General features: G+C 41.1%; 1 protein-coding gene across 1 annotated transcript in view; it reads left to right on the top strand.

Annotated features, from left to right (window-relative positions):
* cbr1 (carbonyl reductase 1) overlaps window positions 1-21,178 on the top strand; it is a 41,695-nt gene that overhangs the window by 10,866 nt on the left and 9,651 nt on the right. Inside the window, exon 3 of the mRNA XM_060898831.1 lies at window positions 16,854-16,961. Coding sequence (XP_060754814.1) covers window positions 16,854-16,961 — 108 coding nt within the window. The remainder of the gene's footprint in view (window positions 1-16,853; window positions 16,962-21,178) is intronic.

Below are 21,178 nucleotides of genomic sequence, written 5' to 3'. Positions count from 1 at the left end.
CTGCCTGGCCCACCTTCTCTTGAGATTCAGTTCATGGACAGATGTCCTGACATTTTCCTTTAGAATTCGCTGGTATAAATCAGAATTCATTGTTCCATCAATGATGGCAAGCTGTCCTGGCCCAGATGCAGCAAAACAGGCCCAAACCATGATACTACCACCACCATGTTTCACAGATGGGATAAGGTTCTTATGCTGGAATGCAGTGTTTTCTGCATGTGGGTATGATGTTAAAAGACATCCGATAATGAGGTTATGAAGGAGGACCTTTGTAGCTTTGGGGAGTCTGGAGTCACCCCTTAGTCGTTATCCACTCCCAGGTTTACTCCGGCTCAGAGTAGTAGTACCTGCAAGGGCCCCTGGTCAGGGTACGAGCGAAGGCGAATGGCAGATCCGATAAAGGAATCACTGTTGGTGAAGGCAGATCAGCTACGGCCTCAGACATCAACGGCTCTTTTGAGGCAGATGTACTTTCTGGGAAGAGAAATGGCAATTTTTTTAGTTTGCCTGAGGAAGAGAACTGGGGCCCTCACCTTGCAGCTGGGTTACACCAGCTACTTACCCTAGTATAATCATGACATGAAGGCACAAAAGAGAAAGCAGCCAAACGACGTACAGGAGACTAGTAACACAGTTGCTAGTGTATCATCCGGTCGGAAATGTTATGTGATGCAGGTAACGTCCGACCGTCATCCAGCTACTGCTCCTACCAAAACTCTGAAAATAGGCTCGTGGAATATACGTACTTTGTACAAAGCAGGACAACTAGAGAATGTGAAGCAAGAATTCAGTAGACAAAAGCTTGATCTTTTAGGAATCTGTGAAACAGGATGGACAGGAAATGGAAAAATTTAATCTGATAATGTTACTTTTCTTTACTCTGGAGGTGACTCTCATAACAGAGGTGTTGGCATCATGATGACAAATGAACTGGCTAAATCACTTACTGGATGCTGGACCATCTCAGACCGGGTAATGATGGTAAAACTGAAAGGCAAGGGTGTTGATGTCAACATCATACAAGTTTATGCTCCAACCATTGACTCATCGGAAACTGAGATGGAAACATTCTATGAACAAGTTCAAATGGCAATAAAAACTTGCAATTCTCAGGATGTACGATTAGTAATGGGTGACTTTAATGCAAAAGTTGGTAATGGTAAAGATGATGTCACTGGGATGTTTGGCCTTGGAGAAAGAAATGAAAGAGGAGAAGACCTAATTAAATTCTGCAAAGCAAATTCACTCTCAATTATGAACACTGTTTCAACATCACAAACGCCACTTGTACACCTGGGTGAGCCCAGACCAGTCGGTAAGAAATCAAATTGACTATTAGGGTGCATCAGTTGCTCTCTAAAAATGAGAAGTTCCTCCAATCATGGTGCATTTTTGTTTTTATGTTCCTTTTGGTAAGAAAACACACTGGGTGAAATATTTTGGCACCAGGAGCTCAAAGTTATGGAAAAAGCTGTTATTTTATGACAAAATTTCGATCACTTTTCATGAAATATTATGGCACCTTATAGAGTATACCAAATATCTTAGATACACATTTTTAGTACATATTCTAAATATATTATCAAGCACAGTTTGAGTTTTAGCTGTTCACTGAATCATTGTTCAACTACTTTTAAACAATACAAATTTATTATGAATCACATTAATGCTTCTCAATCCCTTGCAAAGGTTCTTAACATGATCTCTGGGTCACAAGAAATCAATAAACGGAGTCCCACATTGTGATTCAAACCTTACGCGAAAACATAAAATAAGCGTTTTTTGGCAAAAAATGAACCTCATGGTGCCACCATTAGACTTTTGAATATGGTCAAAAAATTTTACAGGATGTCTTTATTGGTGAAAAAGAACATCCAAACAAAAATGCATCAGATTTTATGAAGGTGAGGGCAACTGATGCGCTCTAATGACTATATTTGTATTAACAAGCAGTACAGAAACAGTATCACTCGGTGCAAATCAAAACCTAGGGCTGACTGCAACAGTGATCATAACCTCATAACAGCTACTATGAAGTGTCGGCTCAAAAAGCTGCACACATCAAAAAAGGAACCAAAACTAGACTACCAATTACTTACAAAACAACCAACAATAGCTGCAGCATAGAATAGAAGTGAAAAACCGTTTTGCTCTTTTGACTGTTGAGAATGAAACATCAAGCGAAAACGAATGGAATGACTTACAAACTATTCTCACTGAAAGCGCAGCAAAAGTTTTACCAAAACAAGAAAGTAATCGAAAACAAAAATGGATGAACGAACACAATACTTGCAATGGTAGAGCAACGGAGGAAATACAAAAACAAAAACTCGGCAGAATACAAAGAATTAAATAACAAAATTCGCCGAGAATGCAGAAAAGCAAAAGAGAAATGGATTGATGATCAATGCAAAGAGCTAGAAGACCTTGAGAAAAAGAACATACAAATGATGTACACAGTTATCAAAACAATGTCCAACAAACGCCAAGTTCCAGCAAATACAGCCTTGAAAGACCAAAAATGGGAATGTGATCTCTGAACAATCAGACATCGAGAAACGATGGGTAGAATACATCAAAGAGCTTTTTGCTGACCACAGACCTGAGAATGTTGATATGGTACAAGATGATGATGATAACGAATCAGGGAAAATATTAGAATCAGAAGTTGAAGAGGCCTTACGGAAAATGAAAAATGGCAAAGCACCAGGTAATGACAAAGTTCTGAAAGAAATGATCACTGCTTGTGAAGACTTTGGCATCAAGAAAATCTGTGCTCTCCTAAACAAGATTTACGATAATGGACATATTCCCAATCAAATGAGAGAATCAGTTTTTATAGCAATTCCCAAAAAAGGAGACCCACTCAACTGTGCTAATTACAGATTAATTAGCCTAATGAGTCATATCACAAATTATGCTTAGAATAATAATGAATCGAGTAAGAAACAAGCTCCAACCAGAAATAGCATGGGAACAATTTTTGGATTTCGTAAGAACAAAGGAACGCGGAACGCCATCTTTGTCATGCACATGTTAACAGAAAGAGCCATTGAAATGCAAAAAGATATCTACTGCGCATTTATAGACTACGCAAAGGCATTTGATAAAGTAAAACATGAATTTATCATGGAAGATTTGAAAGCACTACATATTGACTACAAAGACAGAATATTGAAAAACTTATACTGGCACCAGACTGCTGCCATGTCAATTAATGAAAACCTTAGTGACTGGGCTCCTGTCAAAAGAGGCGTCAGACAAGGATGTGTCGTGTCATGTCACCTGATCTTTTTTCATTGTATTCTGAGATCATTATAAGGAAAATAACAGAAGAGGGTGCAATCAAGATAAATGGTGTTCCGGTGAAGAATGTCAGATATGCAGATGATACAGTACTTTTAACTGAAGACCAGGACAGTCTTGAAAGAATGTTAAAGCAGCTGAAATCTGAAAGTGAAAAAAGAGGACTGTTTATAAATAAAAAGAAGACCAAAACTATGGTGTTCTCTTCAAGTACTGAAAACCCAAAGTGTGAAATCATTCTAGATGGACAAAAACTACAACAGACGGAGTCCTTTGAATACCTGGGATGCATGCTTACCCATGATGGTAGAAGCACAGTGGAAATTAGAAGACGTATCGCCATGGCAAAGCAAGCATTCATGGAAAAAAGGAATATCTTTTACAAATAAAATCCTCCCAACCAAATCAAAGAAACGATTCTTAAAGTGTTATGTCTGGTCTGTATCGTTATATCGATGTGAATCCTGGACTATGAGCGCGGCAGTAAAGAACCAGTTAGAAGCTGCAGAAATGTGGTTTTATAGGTGCATGATGAAAATATCCTGGATAGATCGGAAAACCAACGAAGAGATTTTGCAAATGGTCCAGGAGAAAAAGTGCCTGATGAGAACTATCCTTCAGAGACAACTTAGATTTATGGGCCATATTGTCATAGAGAACCAACTGGAACGACTGTGTATCGAAGGACGTATAGAAGGTAAAAGAAAGACAGGCAGACCTAGGAAAGCCTTCACAGACTACCTGACGTTGGCGACAGGAAAGAAGATCATTGACCTGCTGCACTTGGCTGCTGATTGTAGTGCTTTCAGATTAGTGATCGCCAACGTCAGATGCTGACATGGCACTTTACGACGACGCAGTGTTTTCCTTTCTCCAAACATAACGCTTCTCATTTAAACCAAAAAGTTCTATTTTGGTTTCATCTGTCCACAAAACATTTTTCCAATAGCCTTCTGGCTTGTCCACATGATCTTCAGCAAACTGCAGACGAGCAGCAGTGTTCTTTTTGGAGAGCAGTGGCTTTCTCCTTGCAACCCTGCCATGCACACCACTGTTGTTCAGTGTTCTCCTGGTGGTGGACTCATGAACATTTAACATTAGCCAATGTGAGAGAGGCCTTCAGTTGCTTAGAAGTTACCCTGGGGTCCTTTGTGACCTCGCCGGCTATTACACGCCTTGCTCTTGGAGTGATCTTTGTTGGTCGACCACTCCTGGGGAGGGTATTGAATTTCCTCCATTTGTACACAATCTGTCTGACTGTGGATTGGTGGAGTCCAAACTCTTTAGAGATGGTTTTGTAACCTTTTCCAGCCTGATGAGCATCAACAACGCTTTTTCTGAGGTCCTCAGAAATCTCCTTTGTTCGTGCCATGATACACTTCCACAAACATGTTGTGAAGATCAGACTTTGATAGATCCCTGTTCTTTAAATAGAACAGGGTGCCCGCTCACACCTGATTGTCATCCCATTGATTGAAAACACCTGACTCTAATTTCACCTTCAAATTAACTGCTAATCCTAGAGGTTCACATACTTTTGCAACTCACAGTTACATATGTAATATTGGATCATTTTCCTCAATAAATAAATTACCAAGTATAATTGTAGCGCGTATCGAGTGTGGGTGGAGCACAGAGGACGGCAGGACAATGCTTTGAGGCAGATAAGTATTTTATTTTCACAACTTTTCAGTCTAAATACTTCCATATATACACACACACACACACACTTGTCTGGTCCCGGGTTGCGCTCCCTCTCCTCTCTCTCTGCTTCCTTAAATAGGGAGCGGTTACTGGGAAAACACACACAAACACAGGTTAATTACCCTCAGGTGTAGCGATTCTGCCACTCACCCTCCCTGGCTCCACCCTCCTGTCATTTTTGTCTCATTTGTTTAACTGGGTTCTCTTTATCTACTTTTAGGACTTGTGTGAAAATCTGATGATGTTTTAGGTCATATTAATGCAGAAATATAGAAAATCCTAAAGGGTTCACAAACTTTCAAGCACCGCTATGCATATGTTGATTTATATGATACTGACATATAATAACTTGTTCAAATGTTACAATCGTTCTAAATTTATAAATCTGGAATAAAAAAAATGTAGGGTGGGGTTAGGGAATATTCACACCTCATCAGCTATCAGTTCATGTATGACTCGATTTCATGGAATAACTGTTTTATTCTTTCCACATTCACTGGATTTTGAGTAACATAGCATATTTATTTTTTGCAAATTTGATAAATAAAAACTTTATACAAAATGTCTTGACAAAATCATTTCCGGGGCGGCACGGTGGTGTCGTGGTTAGCGCTGTCGCCTCACAGCAAGAAGGTCCGGGTTCGAGCCCCGTGGCTGGCGAGGGCCTTTCTGTGTGGAGTTTGCATGTTCTCCCCGTGTCCGTGTGGGTTTCCTCCGGGTGCTCCGGTTTCCCCCACAGTCCAAAGACATGCAGGTTAGGTTAACTGGTGACTCTAAATTGACCGTAGGTGTGAATGTGAGTGTGAATGGTTGTCTGTGTCTATGTGTCAGCCCTGTGATGACCTGGCGACTTGTCCAGGGTGTACCCCGCCTTTCGCCCATAGTCAGCTGGGATAGGCTCCAGCTTGCCTGCGACCCTGTAGAACAGGATAAAGTGGCTACAGATAATGAGAAGAAGCCAATACTCCGAAGCTCAAAATTCAGGAAAGTGGCTCCCAGTGTTTCCCACAGACCAGGTAGCAATTTATGGTGCTCCACTGTGCCAATGAGGGAATCGTGCACGGTGGTGTCGTGGCGGTCGGTGGAGTTGGTCATTGGGGTGTATGAAAAGTGTTTACAGCGGGCAGTGTTCAAACACACAGTATTTTTCTTCAGAGTCACCTGCTGGGACTATTTTAAAGCTACAAGAAGCATTTGAGATTATTCAGTTCAATGGTTTAGCTGTCTTCTCTTAAGTTCTTTAAGAGAAGACAGCTAAAACAATTTTTACCAGAACCCTGCCTGGTTTCATTCCTCGACCCAACTTTACATTACAGCGCAGGCCATTAGTTTGCTGGGCTTGATGTTGGTGGAAAACCTGTCTTTTATGAAAATTACTCACCAAAATTGAAGTTAAAATTTAGTTTTTACCTTTAGTTTTTTGCCTTTTTGGTGGCAATCTTTCAATCATTCTTTAGTTGACATTCAAGGAATAAATTGCAAAAAACAAGCTGGAGGTTTTTATTTTAAATATTGAACTCAACACTTACCTCAACCAATACTAAAATGAAATAAATAGTATAATGTAACAACAAAATAATAATGCATCTAATTATGATATTTTATTTTAAGAAACCACTTAAGGTAACACTAAGGCAACTAACAATAATGAAAAAGCATTACCCTAATTGGTGCAAAGCCTGCATGCCCTATCAGAACATTTAATTCTGCGTGGCTTCCTGAAAAAAAAAAAAAACTCAAGTGCCCTATCGTAAGGACCTTTTTTGGCGCAGGAAAAACTTGAGTGAATGAAATTATAATAGTCAAATAAATACTAAGTTGTTATTAGCCTATGGTAGAGCTGTGCAATATATCGTATTTTTATCGCGATATCGATATTGGTGTCAAACGATATCAAAATTCATAATATCGATATGAAACGATTTTTTGTCATTTGTCGAAAGGGACGTGCACAATATTTCTACAATGGCAATAAAACAACAATAACATTGACGTGACAGTAAGGTAAAACGAACCCTTCTGTCCCCTAAGGCACACCGTAGCCTTGCATACGTCATCCATTCTACTCCCGCGATATCTCCGCAACAGTAAAAAATCAATTCTTCTGTTTTCATACGTGTCGGGTGATTTGATATATTGATTTGTTAATATGTTGTTTGATTTGCTTGCTAATAGTTATAATAATACAATTAACATATATTTACGTCATATTTTTGGATGTGGGACTGGGTAATGTAAAAATGGCATCTACGGAAGAAAACAAGCACAACAATATTAGCACATATCCAGCTTGCTAGCTGTGTTAGATGTGTTAAACCGTGTGGATTTAAGTGGAATAATTGCGAGTCGTCCTGTGGTCAAGGCAGCGTTTTAAGGTAAGGCAATTTGGTTATTAATGTTGCCCGCCGCGGCATGTTTACTTGGGTTCATTTGATTTTGACTTGTGCATCTGCAGCTAGCATCATGCTTTGAAGTAGGTTCTGCTAAGGACGGGTTTATTGCGCGATGTAGACGGACTCAGATGTAATTACATTGTTTTTAAAATTCCGTGCGCTTAAAACGGTGTCCCCCTGCTAATCATGTAGCCCTAATCATGTGTTGCTTTTACTTTTCGAGTGAAATATCTCTGCAAATGGTATTTCAATGCTGACATGCCAAAAAGATAGCGGAGTCCACATTTGGAAGATGAAGGAAGAGAAGCCTGATGCTTGAAAATAGATCGCTTAATCCACAACACATATCTGTATTTGAGACATAACCTGCAACTAGTGGGGATGTTTTGGAATGACTGTGCATGGGGTGTTTTTGGCCACAGAACACTAACCCACAGTAGTAGGAGGACTACTGGGTTCGTGGATTTTGTCTGTTGACTGAGCGAAGCATGGTGTTTGCCTTGTGCCATTTCACGTAGCATCTAGCCGCAGTGCCACCTACACTTTCAGGGAATGTTTACATGCCGCTGAGCTATTTTCATGTATGTTAATTCTTAAGGACTTGTCTCTATATTGTGCGTGTTCACACACGGACTGGCCATCGGGAGTAGCGGGAGTTTTCCCGGTGGTTCAGTGTGGGCCAGCGGAGAAAAAAAACAAAACAGTTGCGCGCTGGCCTTTAATATGATAAGCAATGTTAAGTTTCTTTAAGAAATTGTTAACATTGTTTATTACAGTTGCGCGCTGGCCTTTAATATGATAAGCAATGTTAACAGTTTCTTAAAGAAACTGTTAACATTGCTTATCATATTAAAGACCAGCGCGCAACTTTTTTTTTTTTTTTTTTCTCCGCCGGCCCACAAACTCCCGCTACTCCCGATGGCCAGTCCGTGTGTGTGCGTGTGTTTAATGTTGGTGTCTTAACAACACACAAGCTTACGTTGTAGTGTGTGTGTGTGTGTGTGTGAGAGAGAGATTTTATCCTTGGCTGGCTACGAGCCAGTGTGGACGTTACGCAGTAATCACTGGTAATACCAGCGCTGGCTCCATCCTCTGTGATCGGAAATGTTGAGTGAGGAGAACGTGAGCCTTGTGCAGGCTATAGGACCTATGCAAAGTACGCGCTTGCACAGTAAATAGTTTAAGTAAAAGGCGTTTCAGGGTACAACGGGAAGGGTTGACAGGTAGCCTATGAGGCCTGTACTATAAAAATGTGGCCCGGTGCCTCGGGTGTTGATGATCAGGGCTTTAAAAAAAGGTGTATAAATATCGTTTTAAAAATCGCGATATCGATATTTACTGAAAAAATCGTGATATTGATTTTTTCCAATATCGAGCAGCCCTAGCCTATGGGCATCCTACAGTAGCCTATTTCATCTACCGCATTTTATCTTTATCACATTGTTTGCTGCGTTTCCAACGTTATAGGCTGACAGCTAGATGTTCAATATTGATAACGTTATAAGGCTAGCAGTTCATAAAGCTAGCATAAGGCTACTTTTTCTGAGTTACATACTGGGCAGGTGTGTTTGAGCACAGTACATCATACTAACCTTTGGTAGACTCCAGATATCGTTGACAGTCTTCTCTGTGCTAAATATCACACAGCATTGGGTTTTCCTCTTGATAGCCCTCGAGCAGTATGCGTGGAGAGGAGGAGTGGGCGAATCAGCTGCCAGTGTGTGTGCGTATCAGTGATGCAGTGATGGTTTATCTACTTCGCTAATAAAGATGTTTTTTAAAATATTCAGATTTTATGCTTCAGATAGCATCAACTTAGCATCCCTGCGAGTATAACAACATTTTATTTAGGCAAGTGGGAAATCCTTATTTATTGTGAATGCCAAGCCATTATTAATGACTTGCATGAATGCTGAAGCGGGATAAACGGATAATGCAATAAGGCCGGTTCCTCGCGTCAAGCTGCTACTGTATGCATCAAAATTGGTTTATAGCCTGACTCAGGGATGTCCGTTTCATGTAAGCCAAGAAGGCTATGATAAAGCTCATCACGAGCACGACGTAGGCTACCTTTTAAAATAAGGGGTCGGAAGGCGAATGGGGAAGGCTGCTTTATTTTTAATTAGCCTAACAGGCCTACTTGCAGTCCGGGTATAGAGGATGTGCAGTCACGTGACCCGTCCGTGTTTACTCCGCCATATTGGACGGCTTCAGGATTGTTTACCTTGCGCGAGTGTAATGGATCCAGGGAGTAATCCCCAAGAAAATTTGGAAAATACCTCATCTACATCGCGCGATAACTTGTCTAAGTTTGTTCAGCATCTTGAAGGTGACGTGAGGCAGCGTTACGTGGAAAAGTGTTCTAGGTTGGGGATTGCAGATCCGTACAACTTGCCGCAATCCTTGTTCAGGGAAATTCGGAGCTGCGGTGCCGGCGATTTGCCCGATCTGGCCTACCATGACATTTACAATTTTCTTGTTAATCGTGAATCGTGTTCCACTCGCAAAGCCCTCAAAGCTTACAAGAGCCTGGAAGCTTATAAATATTTTGTTGCGGGATGGGTATCCCAACTATACCTCCTGGAAGGTTCCGAAGAAGAATGTCTACTTGATAACCTCACGGGTAAGTGGCATTAAGACGTTTATCATAAAGAGACTATGCAGGACGTTTTATCGTAAGAATGTTCGAAATCTAAACTCAGTTCCAGATAATGACAGGGTTGTAAATACAGGGGTGATAGCGTTCCGGCGCCGCGCCGGATTTCCGGCGTACCGTGGCTGGGGAAAAAAAAAAAAAATCTAGTTCGCCCATTGTCCTGTGTCATTCTGAGATGCGCAGATAGACAGTAAAGGGAATTCGGAATTCCCTTTACTGTCTATCTGCGCATCTCAGAATGACACAGGACAATGGGTGAACTAGATTTATTTATTTTTTTTCCCCAGCCACGATACGCCGGAAATCCGGCGTGGTGCCGGAACGCTATCACCCCTGTAAATATGTATGTTTTTGTCTGGAAAAAAAATCACAAATCACCGACTATGCAGTTATCATTCAATCCGAAAATCAACTTAACAGATGTACTAGGAGTATTGAATTAGAAGATTACACCTACCTGATATGAAGTGTTCACTACAAATTCGGCTGGTAGAACTGGGGTACCAGTTTTCTCTTCGCACAGCGGACACCCATTTTGCGCATCTCTCCTCGTCTGCGGGGAATCTGTAAAATGACAGGCCGTCCTTTTGGCCCTGTCTATTGGTACAACCAAATGCTGAACAAGATATAACCATTCTCGAAAGATCTACTCCCACACACTTGATAATTAGAACGGGTTCGTCTAAGTTCTATGCGCGGCCATGCCGTCCAAGATGGCAGATAAACAAATATCACGTGACCTCGTGACGTCACATGCACGCTCTCTCTATATGTGCACCGGCAGGCCTGTGGACACACCTCTCAGTCTCTCTCACTCTCTGTCTCTGTGTGTGCGCGCGTGCGGGAACGAGAAGAAAGAGCACTATGAATGAACGGAACGACACGCAACGGAATTTTATTTTGTTTTTTTCAAAATCGCGAGTCTGATTGTGTGGCGATAGGAATCCATTGTGTGGCGCTGCGCCACACAATGGTCTATGTATGGGAAACCCTGGGCTCCGGTGTCGCAAGTGCGCAAGAACAGTTATTTGAAAGTTAATCTAATGAATTTGTGTGCACACGTGCGATTTCATGAAGAACCGGGACAATTGGCATTCGGTGAAAGATTCACACCTATGACTCATTATATTCATGCGCGCCCTCTCGCCCACTGTTGCTTTGTTTTCCCTATTTACACTGAAGATGGAGTTTTCAGAAATCTCCACTCTGCCCAGAGTTTGCGAAAGTAGCTGTTTTTAGTGACTGAAACCTCCATATAGGTGTGAATGAGAGGTGCAGTCGAATAAATAAATATGCGTCTTTTTTATCCGGCTACATGTAGGCCATCACTGTGCAAAGCCTCTAATGTTGAAATGGTAGTAATATTTGTTAAAATAATAGTAGGCTAATTTCCACATTAATTGGTAAAATGGCACAAGGGATGTGATGGGGGGGGGGGGGGGGGAGAGATGGCTGTTTTATAAGGGGAATGATTTGAGATTTTTATTTCAGAAGGGATGCCATCCCCCCTCAACTCGAGTACTGCGTATAAGGCCACATTTCACCAGACATGGGCCCTTCGATTTCCATCACTAGAGCGCGTCAAATTACTTTCGGTTTTGCTAGCATGGACGCGCTTCTTTTAAATGAAGACACAGATGTGTCAGACATCGACAAAACGGTAAAGAATAAGTGGAGATGGGCTTGGCTAAATGAAATGGGCGATAATGGCAAGCCATTTGAAAATGGCAGGTGTGTGCTTTTGTGTAGTTTGCCATAAAAAAATAGTCTTTTCTTAGACTATTTTAAGTCTCATCTCATCTCGTTATCTCTAGCCGCTTTATCCTGTTCTACAGGGTCGCAGGCAAGCTGGAGCCTATCCCAGCTGACTACGGGCGAAAGGCGGGGTACACCCTGGACAAGTCGCCAGGTCATCACAGGGCTGACACATAGACACAGACAACCATTCACACTCACATTCACACCTACGGTCAATTTAGAGTCACCAGTTAACCTAACCTGCATGTCTTTGGACTGTGGGGGAAACCGGAGCACCCGGAGGAAACCCACGCGGACACGGGGAGAACATGCAAACTCCACACAGAAAGGCCCTCGCCGGCCACGGGGCTCGAACCCGGACCTTCTTGCTGTGAGGCGACAGCGCTAACCACTACACCACCGTGCCGCCCTACTTTAGGTCTTTAAATAATAAAAAAAAAATAGTCTTACTTTTCTTGTTTCCTGGTTTTATTTCAACAGATTTTCTTATTTTTCTTTCTGTTCCATTCTTTTGAAAGCATGGTTCAAGTTCGACTGCACTTGCACTTTTCTCTTAACCACTGTTGTGCGTTACTAAAGTATTGTTGAAATAAATTTGCACTTTGCGCTGAAAATTTGATGTTTCATTATTACCATTGTCATTACTGGCTATAAAAGTCTTGCCTTAGCTTTAGTCATTGTTAAAATTATGTAAATGTACTATAAGTAGGGGCCTTGGGGGTAAGGGACAACACGGCGTTTAAAATTTGACACATCGCTGACGTGGCAGGGGCCAACGACATGGAACTTTTTTAAATTTTTAATTTATTTATTTTTTTTGCTTTAATCCATGTTTCTGATCCCATGTCCATACAGTAAATATATACGTTATCAATTACACTCGCCTCACCTCTTGCAAGCATCACCAAGCTGTGAGCAGCATCAGGGCTTGGAGTATTTCGGTTACCGATTTTGTTTACTGTGTTTTGTTCCAAGTACAGCGCTGTGAACTAGATCTGTTTTCAAAAGAGTAAGAAAGCACTTGTTCATGAATTGTCTTTGAAGCATTATTTAGTACCAATGAGCACATTTTGTTTCACAAGTGTAGTGTACTCCTAAAATAAAATTAACGCGAATAGCAGAAGTTTGACCAATTACACTTTTAGTTTTCACGAAGGAGCTGATTTATTCCCACATGGGACTTTTGTAATTGCAAACCGAGCGGCTTGCTCAAAAGATTCCAACGTTGTCTTCGCTGCCTTCTCAAGTTTTTGTTGAATGGCTGGAATTCTTGGCGTAAATATCTGTCAAGAAGCTCAAAAAACCTTTTCATATGACCTTTCAGAAGGAAAGCTGTGCTAATCAAAAGGTAAATTTTCTTAAAATAAACACCACTTACTCGATATCAAATCAGTAGCCTTGGCGAACCACGAGGTGAATTTCGTTTATCTTGTTATCTGCCGATTATCTTCCGATACTATGAAGTTACAACGAGGTTTCTGGTTCTGAAGTTTATCAAGAAGTAGAACGGGTAATCGAACTTGATCAGGATAAGTGCTGATTGGTTACGAAGTTTCAATATTGTTACACTCATTCTTGCGTTCGTACAACACGATGACATCGTGTCTTCGCCACTTGTTCTTGTGTATCTTCGATAACACGAGATCAACTGTTCGTATCGTGAGATCATGATTCACCAGTTTGATGATTATGCGCAGTGCGCTATTGTTCCACTCATTCTTACAACACGATGACAGTGGCTCCGCCTCTATGGGGCAGTAGCCACAAATATTAGTGCATCTCAGAAAATTAGAATATTGTGAAAAAGTTAAATATTTTCCATCAGTTATTTAAGAAAGTGAAAATGTTATATATTATAGATCCATTACATATAAACTAAAATGTTTCAAGCATTTTTCTATTTTAATTTTAATCAGTATGGCATACAGTACAAAAACAAACAAAAAAATCTCAAAATATTAGAATATTTCATTTCGAGTTTGAATAAAACAGCATGAACACAGTGCATGTCTCGGTCTAGTTCAGTACACACAACCACAATCATGGGGAAGACTGCTGACTTGACTGTTGTCCAGAAGATGATCACTGATGCCCTCCACAAGGAGGGTAAGCCACAAAAGGTCATTGCTGAAAAGGGTGGCTGGAAAAGGTGCACAAGCAACAGGGATGGCCACAGTCTTGAGAGGATTGTCAAGAAAAGTTGATTCAAGAACTTGGGAGAGCTTCACAAGGAGTGGACTGAGGCTGGCGTCAGTGTATCAAGACCCATCATGAACAGACATCTTCAAGAAAGGGGATACAACTTTCGCATTCCTAATATCAAGCTACTCCTGAGCCAGAGACAATGTCCGAGGATGTGATTCTTCCAGATTTTTCCGGAATTCTGGATTTTCAGGCATAAAAATGCGACCCTCGTGAATCATGCAAATTCTTTTTTTTGGGGGGTGGTAGGACCACATTACCACATTATCCATAGGCAACTCCAATGAGCCACGCATGCGCATAATAACCTACCCTAGGTTAAGCGGTACCAATAATAATAATAAAAAAAAAGCCCATTATGCATAACGCGAGAGTAACCTTTATGTGACCCGAGTCTTGAAGACTTGAACAAAGTTAGCTAGCTAGCTGGCGTCGTTAGCATTACGGTTAGCTCGGCCAGGAAGCACCGGACAACAGGCTGGAGATGAAGCGGGGTTTTTGTGAGCGTCGTTATCATCACCTACTATAGGAATGCTGCCCACCGGAGGCCACTCAAGTTTTGGATGAGGGTAGAGCCTGAGGGTTTGCTAAAGCAGTGTGAGGGAAGAGTGAAGATGCGATGCTGGGGCAAAAGGAGGCGGCGCGGGGTGCTGAGGGTCGCCGGACGGAGTTCCGCGCTCGGCCGCTTCCAGCCCTCAGGACACTCGGGGGCTGCGTGCTGCTCCAGGCGGCCCTGTGCCTCGCCAGACCCAGCGGGATAATCAGCACCAACAGCCATAACAACCACCCGAGTGTCAACGTTTACATGAGTGAAGATGAGGTGAAGAAACTTCTGGGTGAGTGTCTGAGTGTGTGTGTGTGGGGTTCCTCTCTCAGTCCATGTTGGCTGTGTGTGTGCGTGCGTGCGCTAAAGCAGCCTGGATGTAGAAACACATTACACTGTTAGCTTGCAAACTAATTTAATACTTTACATAAGTACACATGAGTGAAGTTAGGAATTAATCAGTTTGTTAATTCATCAACAGTTTTGTTTTCCAGGTAGTAGTTTAAAGTGTGTCCCAGTTTGAATTCACTGGAAATTATAGTTAGTTAGTAACACATCTATAAACGAGCGCTATTACGCATGCGTATGAACAGGCCGAATCCCAAACGGCTCCTGGTTGGAGACGGAGTGCACTACTGTAGAAGCCTTTTTATACTTTCTATAGGGCGGTTTTGGAGAGAGCTGGGAGGCATTTGGGATTCAGCCACAGCTAGCTGCTCTTTTGTTAATAATAATAATAATTAATAATTAACTGAATCCCAAATGCCCCCCAGCTCTCTCCAAAACCGCCCTATAGAAAGTATAAAAAGGCTTCTACAGTAGTGCACTCCGTCTCCAACCAGGAGCCGTTTGGGATTCGGCCTGTTCATAATCATGATGATAATTATATAATAATAATAATAATAATAATTATTATTATTATTAGACTGCACAGTGGTGTAGTGGTTAGCACTGTTGCCTCACAGCAAGAAGGTCCTGGGTTCGAGCCGCGTGGCCAGCAAGGGCCTTTCTGTGTGGAGTTAAACTGCTCACCTTGAATTCCATTTGGCCATTAATGGGGTGCTGAGTCATTATAACATCTCATGGGTAAAGTTCTCTGAATACTCTCTGTTTGTACCACACTGCTGCCGTGTCGCATTATGGGTCTATATATTTTCCTGCTTTTTTGTCCTTGGCCAATCACATCCCTGATGTCAGAAATGTCTTATCTGGGCTAAGGAGAGAAAGAAATGGACTGTTGCTCAGTGGTCCAAAGTCCTCTTTTCAGATGAAAGTACATTTTGCATTTAATTTGGAAATCACGGTCCTAGAGTCTGGAGGAAGAGTGGAGAGGCACAGAATCCAAGGGGTTTGAAGCCCAGTGTGAAGTTTCCACAGTCTGTAATGATTTGGGGTGCCATGTCATCTGCTGGTGTTGGTCCAGTGTATTTTATCAAGTCCAAAGTCAACACAGCCATCTACCAGGAGATTTTAGAGCACTTCATGCTTCCAACTGCTGACGAGCTTTTTGGAGATGCTGATTTCCTTTTCCAGCAGGACTTAGCACCTACCCACAGTGCCAAAACTACTACCAAATGGTTTGCTGACCATGATATTACTGTGTTTGATTGGCCAGCCAACTTGCCTGACCTGAACCCCATAGAGAATCTATGGGGTATTGTCAAGAGGAAGATGAGAAACACCCGACCCAAAAATACAGATACGCTGAAGGCCACTATCAAAGCAACCTGGGCTTCAGTAACACCTCAGCAGTGCCACAGACAGCAGTGCCTCCGCCTCCATGCCACACCGCATTGATACAGTAATTCATGGTAAAGGAGCCCCAACCAAGTATTGAGTGTATAAATAAATATACTTTTCAGAAGTTGGACATTTCTGTATTGTAAATCCTTTTTTGATTGATAAACTAATAATTTGAGATACTCGATTTTCTGATTTTCATGAGCTATAAGCCATAATCATCAAAATTAAAACAAAAAAGGCTTTAAATATTTCACTTTACATGTAATGAATATAGAATATATGAAAGTTTTACCTTTTTGAATTAAATTATGAAAAAAAGGAACTTTTTCATGGTATTCTAATTTTTTGAGATGCACTAGTATACTTCTCCCCTACACAGTGTCTCCTGAAGCTTACCTTTCTAAAGATCACGAACATCATAAATTTATTTTTAGACGATTCTTTTCTTCTACACATGTTAATATTGTTCATTCACACACTTGCTTAAATGTTCTTGCATTTCACTCTGATGTTCACAAGACTCTTTTTCTTCCCTCGCATGTAACAGTGGCTGATGTAACGCCGTTTGGGATCCAGGCTGAAGTGACACTCAAGACTAATTTCTTCTCCACCAGAGATATGTGCAACGAGTTCCTACCTGTCATCAAGCCAGGAGGTGAGTCAGATCCTCCATCTTGTTTCAGCACACAGTCTGATTGCATCCTGATCATCCATTTTCAATGCTGGGATCTCTCAACGCAACTTCTAGAGTCCGAATTCCCAACCTGTCCTACACATTTTAGTGATTTTATTTATATATATATATATATATATATATATATATATATATATATATATATATATATATATTTTTTTTTTTTTTTTTTTCCTGTTCTTACTCACTCACTTCAACTCTTAAAGGGCTGGTACGTAATTAGCTGATTTAGATTAAATGAGGTGGGTTGAGAGAGCAGGGAAAACTGTATTCCAGGACTGACGTTGGGAATCCCATGCCAGTTATTAGGACCCGAGCACCATCGATGTAAAGCCTTATTGTTTTCGGCATGTTTTTCTTTTTTTTTTTCTTTTTTTTCCCCTCTGTGTGCCAACTCGTTTTTGAGGCACTTGTGATGCTTGAAAACTCAATAATTTTGACATACTGATCAAATGTGCGTAAAATCACAAAGTTACATTGAACAAGGCAGGGCTTGACATTAAGGATTGCCTGATTGCCCGGGGCAAGTGAAACATGCATTTGGTCAAGTGGGATATGTCCCGGGCAAGTTGGAACGAGCATATATTACGAACTAGCACCACAAAAATTAGACTTTTTGATCTTTTATTTCAATTCCTAAAAGCGTCCCTCACTACGTATCCACCATTATGTCTTGGCTGTTTTCTTAGTCTCGGTTTCATTTACTGCTTTGCAAGTTATTTTATATCCCCCCGCTGTTGTAGTATGGTATGCGTACTGTTTATAGACCCCTTGTGTATGACCTCACGCATCACGTGATAATTACAGCTGGGGTCAGACAAGACACTGTCTTTCATGCAAGCGAGGCTTAATCTGTCTCCAATATGGCTAATTTTTGCGCCGTTTTTGCTTGTTCAAACAGAGAAATAGATAAAAGGCATTACCATCTCCCCGCTATCAAGAAAAATGTTAACAAATAGAAGCAAGTACTTCAAGAACAACGAGGTGGTTAAAGAATATGAGGAGAGGAGCTCAGCCTGAAAACTCCAGAGAAATTCACGGTTGTGTTTTAAAATGTATTTTACAAAACCAGAAAGTCGGAAGTGAGGATGGAAGAGTTTGCTTAAGAATCTCGTTTTTTTTTTTTTTCCTGCTCGCATTCGAGTTAGCTCCTTCATGAAAGTGTTTGATTTTCTTAAAGGTGAAGTCGCTTCCTTATTCGACACAGAAAACCCAGATTGGTTTCAAACAACTTGGGCATTAAAAAATTTTTTTTTAAAATGAACAAAGAGCGACATGTGCAATAAATCCTGAAAAAACAGAACAGATTAAGAGCAGAGAGAGCTGGAGCTTTGTTTCTGTTATCGGAGGAACACAGTCCTGTGCAAAATATTTATATATCGTATTTATTTATTTATTTATTTATTTATTTGTGTCATCTACCTCTAGGTTTAATAAATAAATAAAGCGCTGCGTCATGACAGACCAGCAGCACTGATTCAGTTGCAGGTTGCCAGGTCTGTATTAAACACCCACAACCGACACACTAAACAATTTTAAACTCAAACATTATCCTGTCTGTCATGATGCAGTGCGGTGTTTTTTTTGTTGTTTTTTTTGTTTGTTTTTTTTTCTTTAAACCTAGAGGTGGTTGATGTAACAAAAAAAAGATGTATGAATATTCTCAAACACAGGGCTGTCCAAAAGTCTTGGCACCCTATTGTTTTCTTCATACAAACTTTGTCATAGGTTTCTACATTATCAAGTAATGAACCTACAGTCTGAGAGAGAGTTCTACACAAACACACTGAACTTTACAACAGCTGCATGCATGTGAAATGGAAATAAATCGACTAAGGCAGGAAAAACTATTTTGGATAAAATTGTTATTGTCTGTTACAAGTAAAAAGTAACAAATAACCAAACTTGATCAATAATGAAACTTCAACTCAATGTGCAAGCTTCATTTTATGTTGCAATTCTCAACTATTCTATCATTTTTGGGGTTTTTTTTTTTTAGAAAAAAATAGTACTCGCAAAATAGAGGGCAAGTGATAATATTGGGTGGACAAGTGGAAATTAACCCCCACCTGCCCCCCAGGGCAAGTGGGTTTAAAAGTTAATGTTGAGCCCTGCAAGGGACTGGGCGTGGTCCTGGAGCTCTATAGCGCCCCCGTGAACAAGCTATGGTTGAGATGAAGTTGCTCGGATGGGCACGAAATTTGGTGTGATCGATACGCTTGTGATACAGGACAAATTTCACTTGGTTGTATTTGACTCCGCCTAACAGGAAGTCAGCCATGCTGGATAGAATGTGGGATTTTTAAACCAGGGATAAGAATTTTCTGTGGATCTGCGGAATTCCGAGTTTTTCCCGCTGAAAATGTCACTTTTGTGAAAAGTGTAAATCCACTGAGAGAATTTCAGGGGGGTAGGGGTCGGCGCGAGGCGAGGTTTGTGGTGGCACAAGCAGGCAGGACCGACCGACCGACCGCCAGCATCTTTCGGCAACGCTCATCGCAAAATTAGTTGCAGCTGTGATAACGGAAATTGTCATTGCTTTCTTCAATATTTATGCTAACGACAACTCACGACGATTTCCGGCAACATTTTGGCGCTAGTTTCATCTCACTTCTGCAACCCCGATTCCAAAAAAGTTGGGACAAAGTACAAATTGTAAATAAAAACGGAATGCAATAATTTACAAATATCAAAAACTGATATTGTATTCACAATAGAACATAGACAACATATCAAATGTCAAAAGTGAGACATTTTGAAATTTCATGCCAAATATTGGCTCATTTGAATTTTCATGACAGCAACACATCTCAAAAAAGTTGGGACAAGGGCAATCAGAGGCTGGAAAAGTTAAAGGTACAAAAAAAGGAACAGCTGGAGGACCAAATTGCAACTCATTAGGTCAATTGGCAATAGGTCATTAACATGACTGGGTATAAAAAGAGCATCTTGGAGTGGCAGCGGCTCTCAGAAGTAAAGATGGGAAGAGGATCACCAATCCCCCTAATTCTGCGCCGACAAATAGTGGAGCAATATCAGAAAGGAGTTTGACAGTGTAAAATTGCAAAGAGTTTGAACATATCATCATCTACTGTGCATAATATCATCAAAAGATTCAGAGAATCTGGAAGAATCTCTGTGCGTAAGGGTCAAGGCCGGAAAACCATACTGGGTGCCCGTGATCTTCAGGCCCTTAGACGGCACTGCATCACATACAGGCATGCTTCTGTATTGGAAATCACAAAATGGGCTCAGGAATATTTCCAGAGAACATTATCTGTGAACACAATTCACCGTGCCATCCGCCGTTGCCAGCTAAAACTCTATAGTTCAAAGAAGCCGTATCTAAACATGATCCAGAAGCGCAGACGTCTTCTCTGGGCCAAGGCTCATTTAAAATGGACTGTGGCAAAGTGGAAAACTGTTCTGTGGTCAGACGAATCAAAATTTGAAGTTCTTTATGGAAATCAGGGACGCCGTGTCATTCGGACTAAAGAGGAGAAGGACGACCCAAGTTGTTATCAGCGCTCAGTTCAGAAGCCTGCATCTCTGATGGTATGGGGTTGCATTAGTGCGTGTGGCATGGGCAGCTTACACATCTGGAAAGACACCATCAATGCTGAAAGGTATATCCAGGTTCTAGAGCAACATATGCTCCCATCCAGACGACGTCTCTTTCAGGGAAGACCTTGCATTTTCCAACATGACAATGCCAAACCACATACTGCATCAATTACAGCATCATGGCTGCGTAGAAGAAGGGTCCGGGTACTGAACTGGCCAGACTGCAGTCCAGATCTTTCATCCATAGAAAACATTTGGCGCATCATAAAACGGAAGATATGACAAAAAAGACCTAAGACAGTTGAGCAACTAGAATCCTACATTAGACAAGAATGGGTTAACATTCCTATCCCTAAACTTGAGCAACTTGTCTCCTCAGTCCCCAGACGTTTACAGACTGTTGTAAAGAGAAAAGGGGATGTCTCACAGTGGTAAACATGACCTTGTCCCAACTTTGAGATGTGTTGTTGTCATGAAATTTAAAATCACCTAATTTTTCTCTTTAAATGATACATTTAAATATCGGGGTTGTACCATTCACGGAGAAACAAGCTATACGTACACGGTTTTGATCACTTCTTAAGTGATCAAACATGAGGAACTCTGCTGCTGAA

This window comes from Neoarius graeffei, chromosome 18 (genome assembly GCF_027579695.1).
Source record: "Neoarius graeffei isolate fNeoGra1 chromosome 18, fNeoGra1.pri, whole genome shotgun sequence".
Lineage (NCBI taxonomy): Eukaryota > Metazoa > Chordata > Actinopteri > Siluriformes > Ariidae > Neoarius > Neoarius graeffei.
This window is presented reverse-complemented; position numbering and strand designations above follow the sequence as displayed.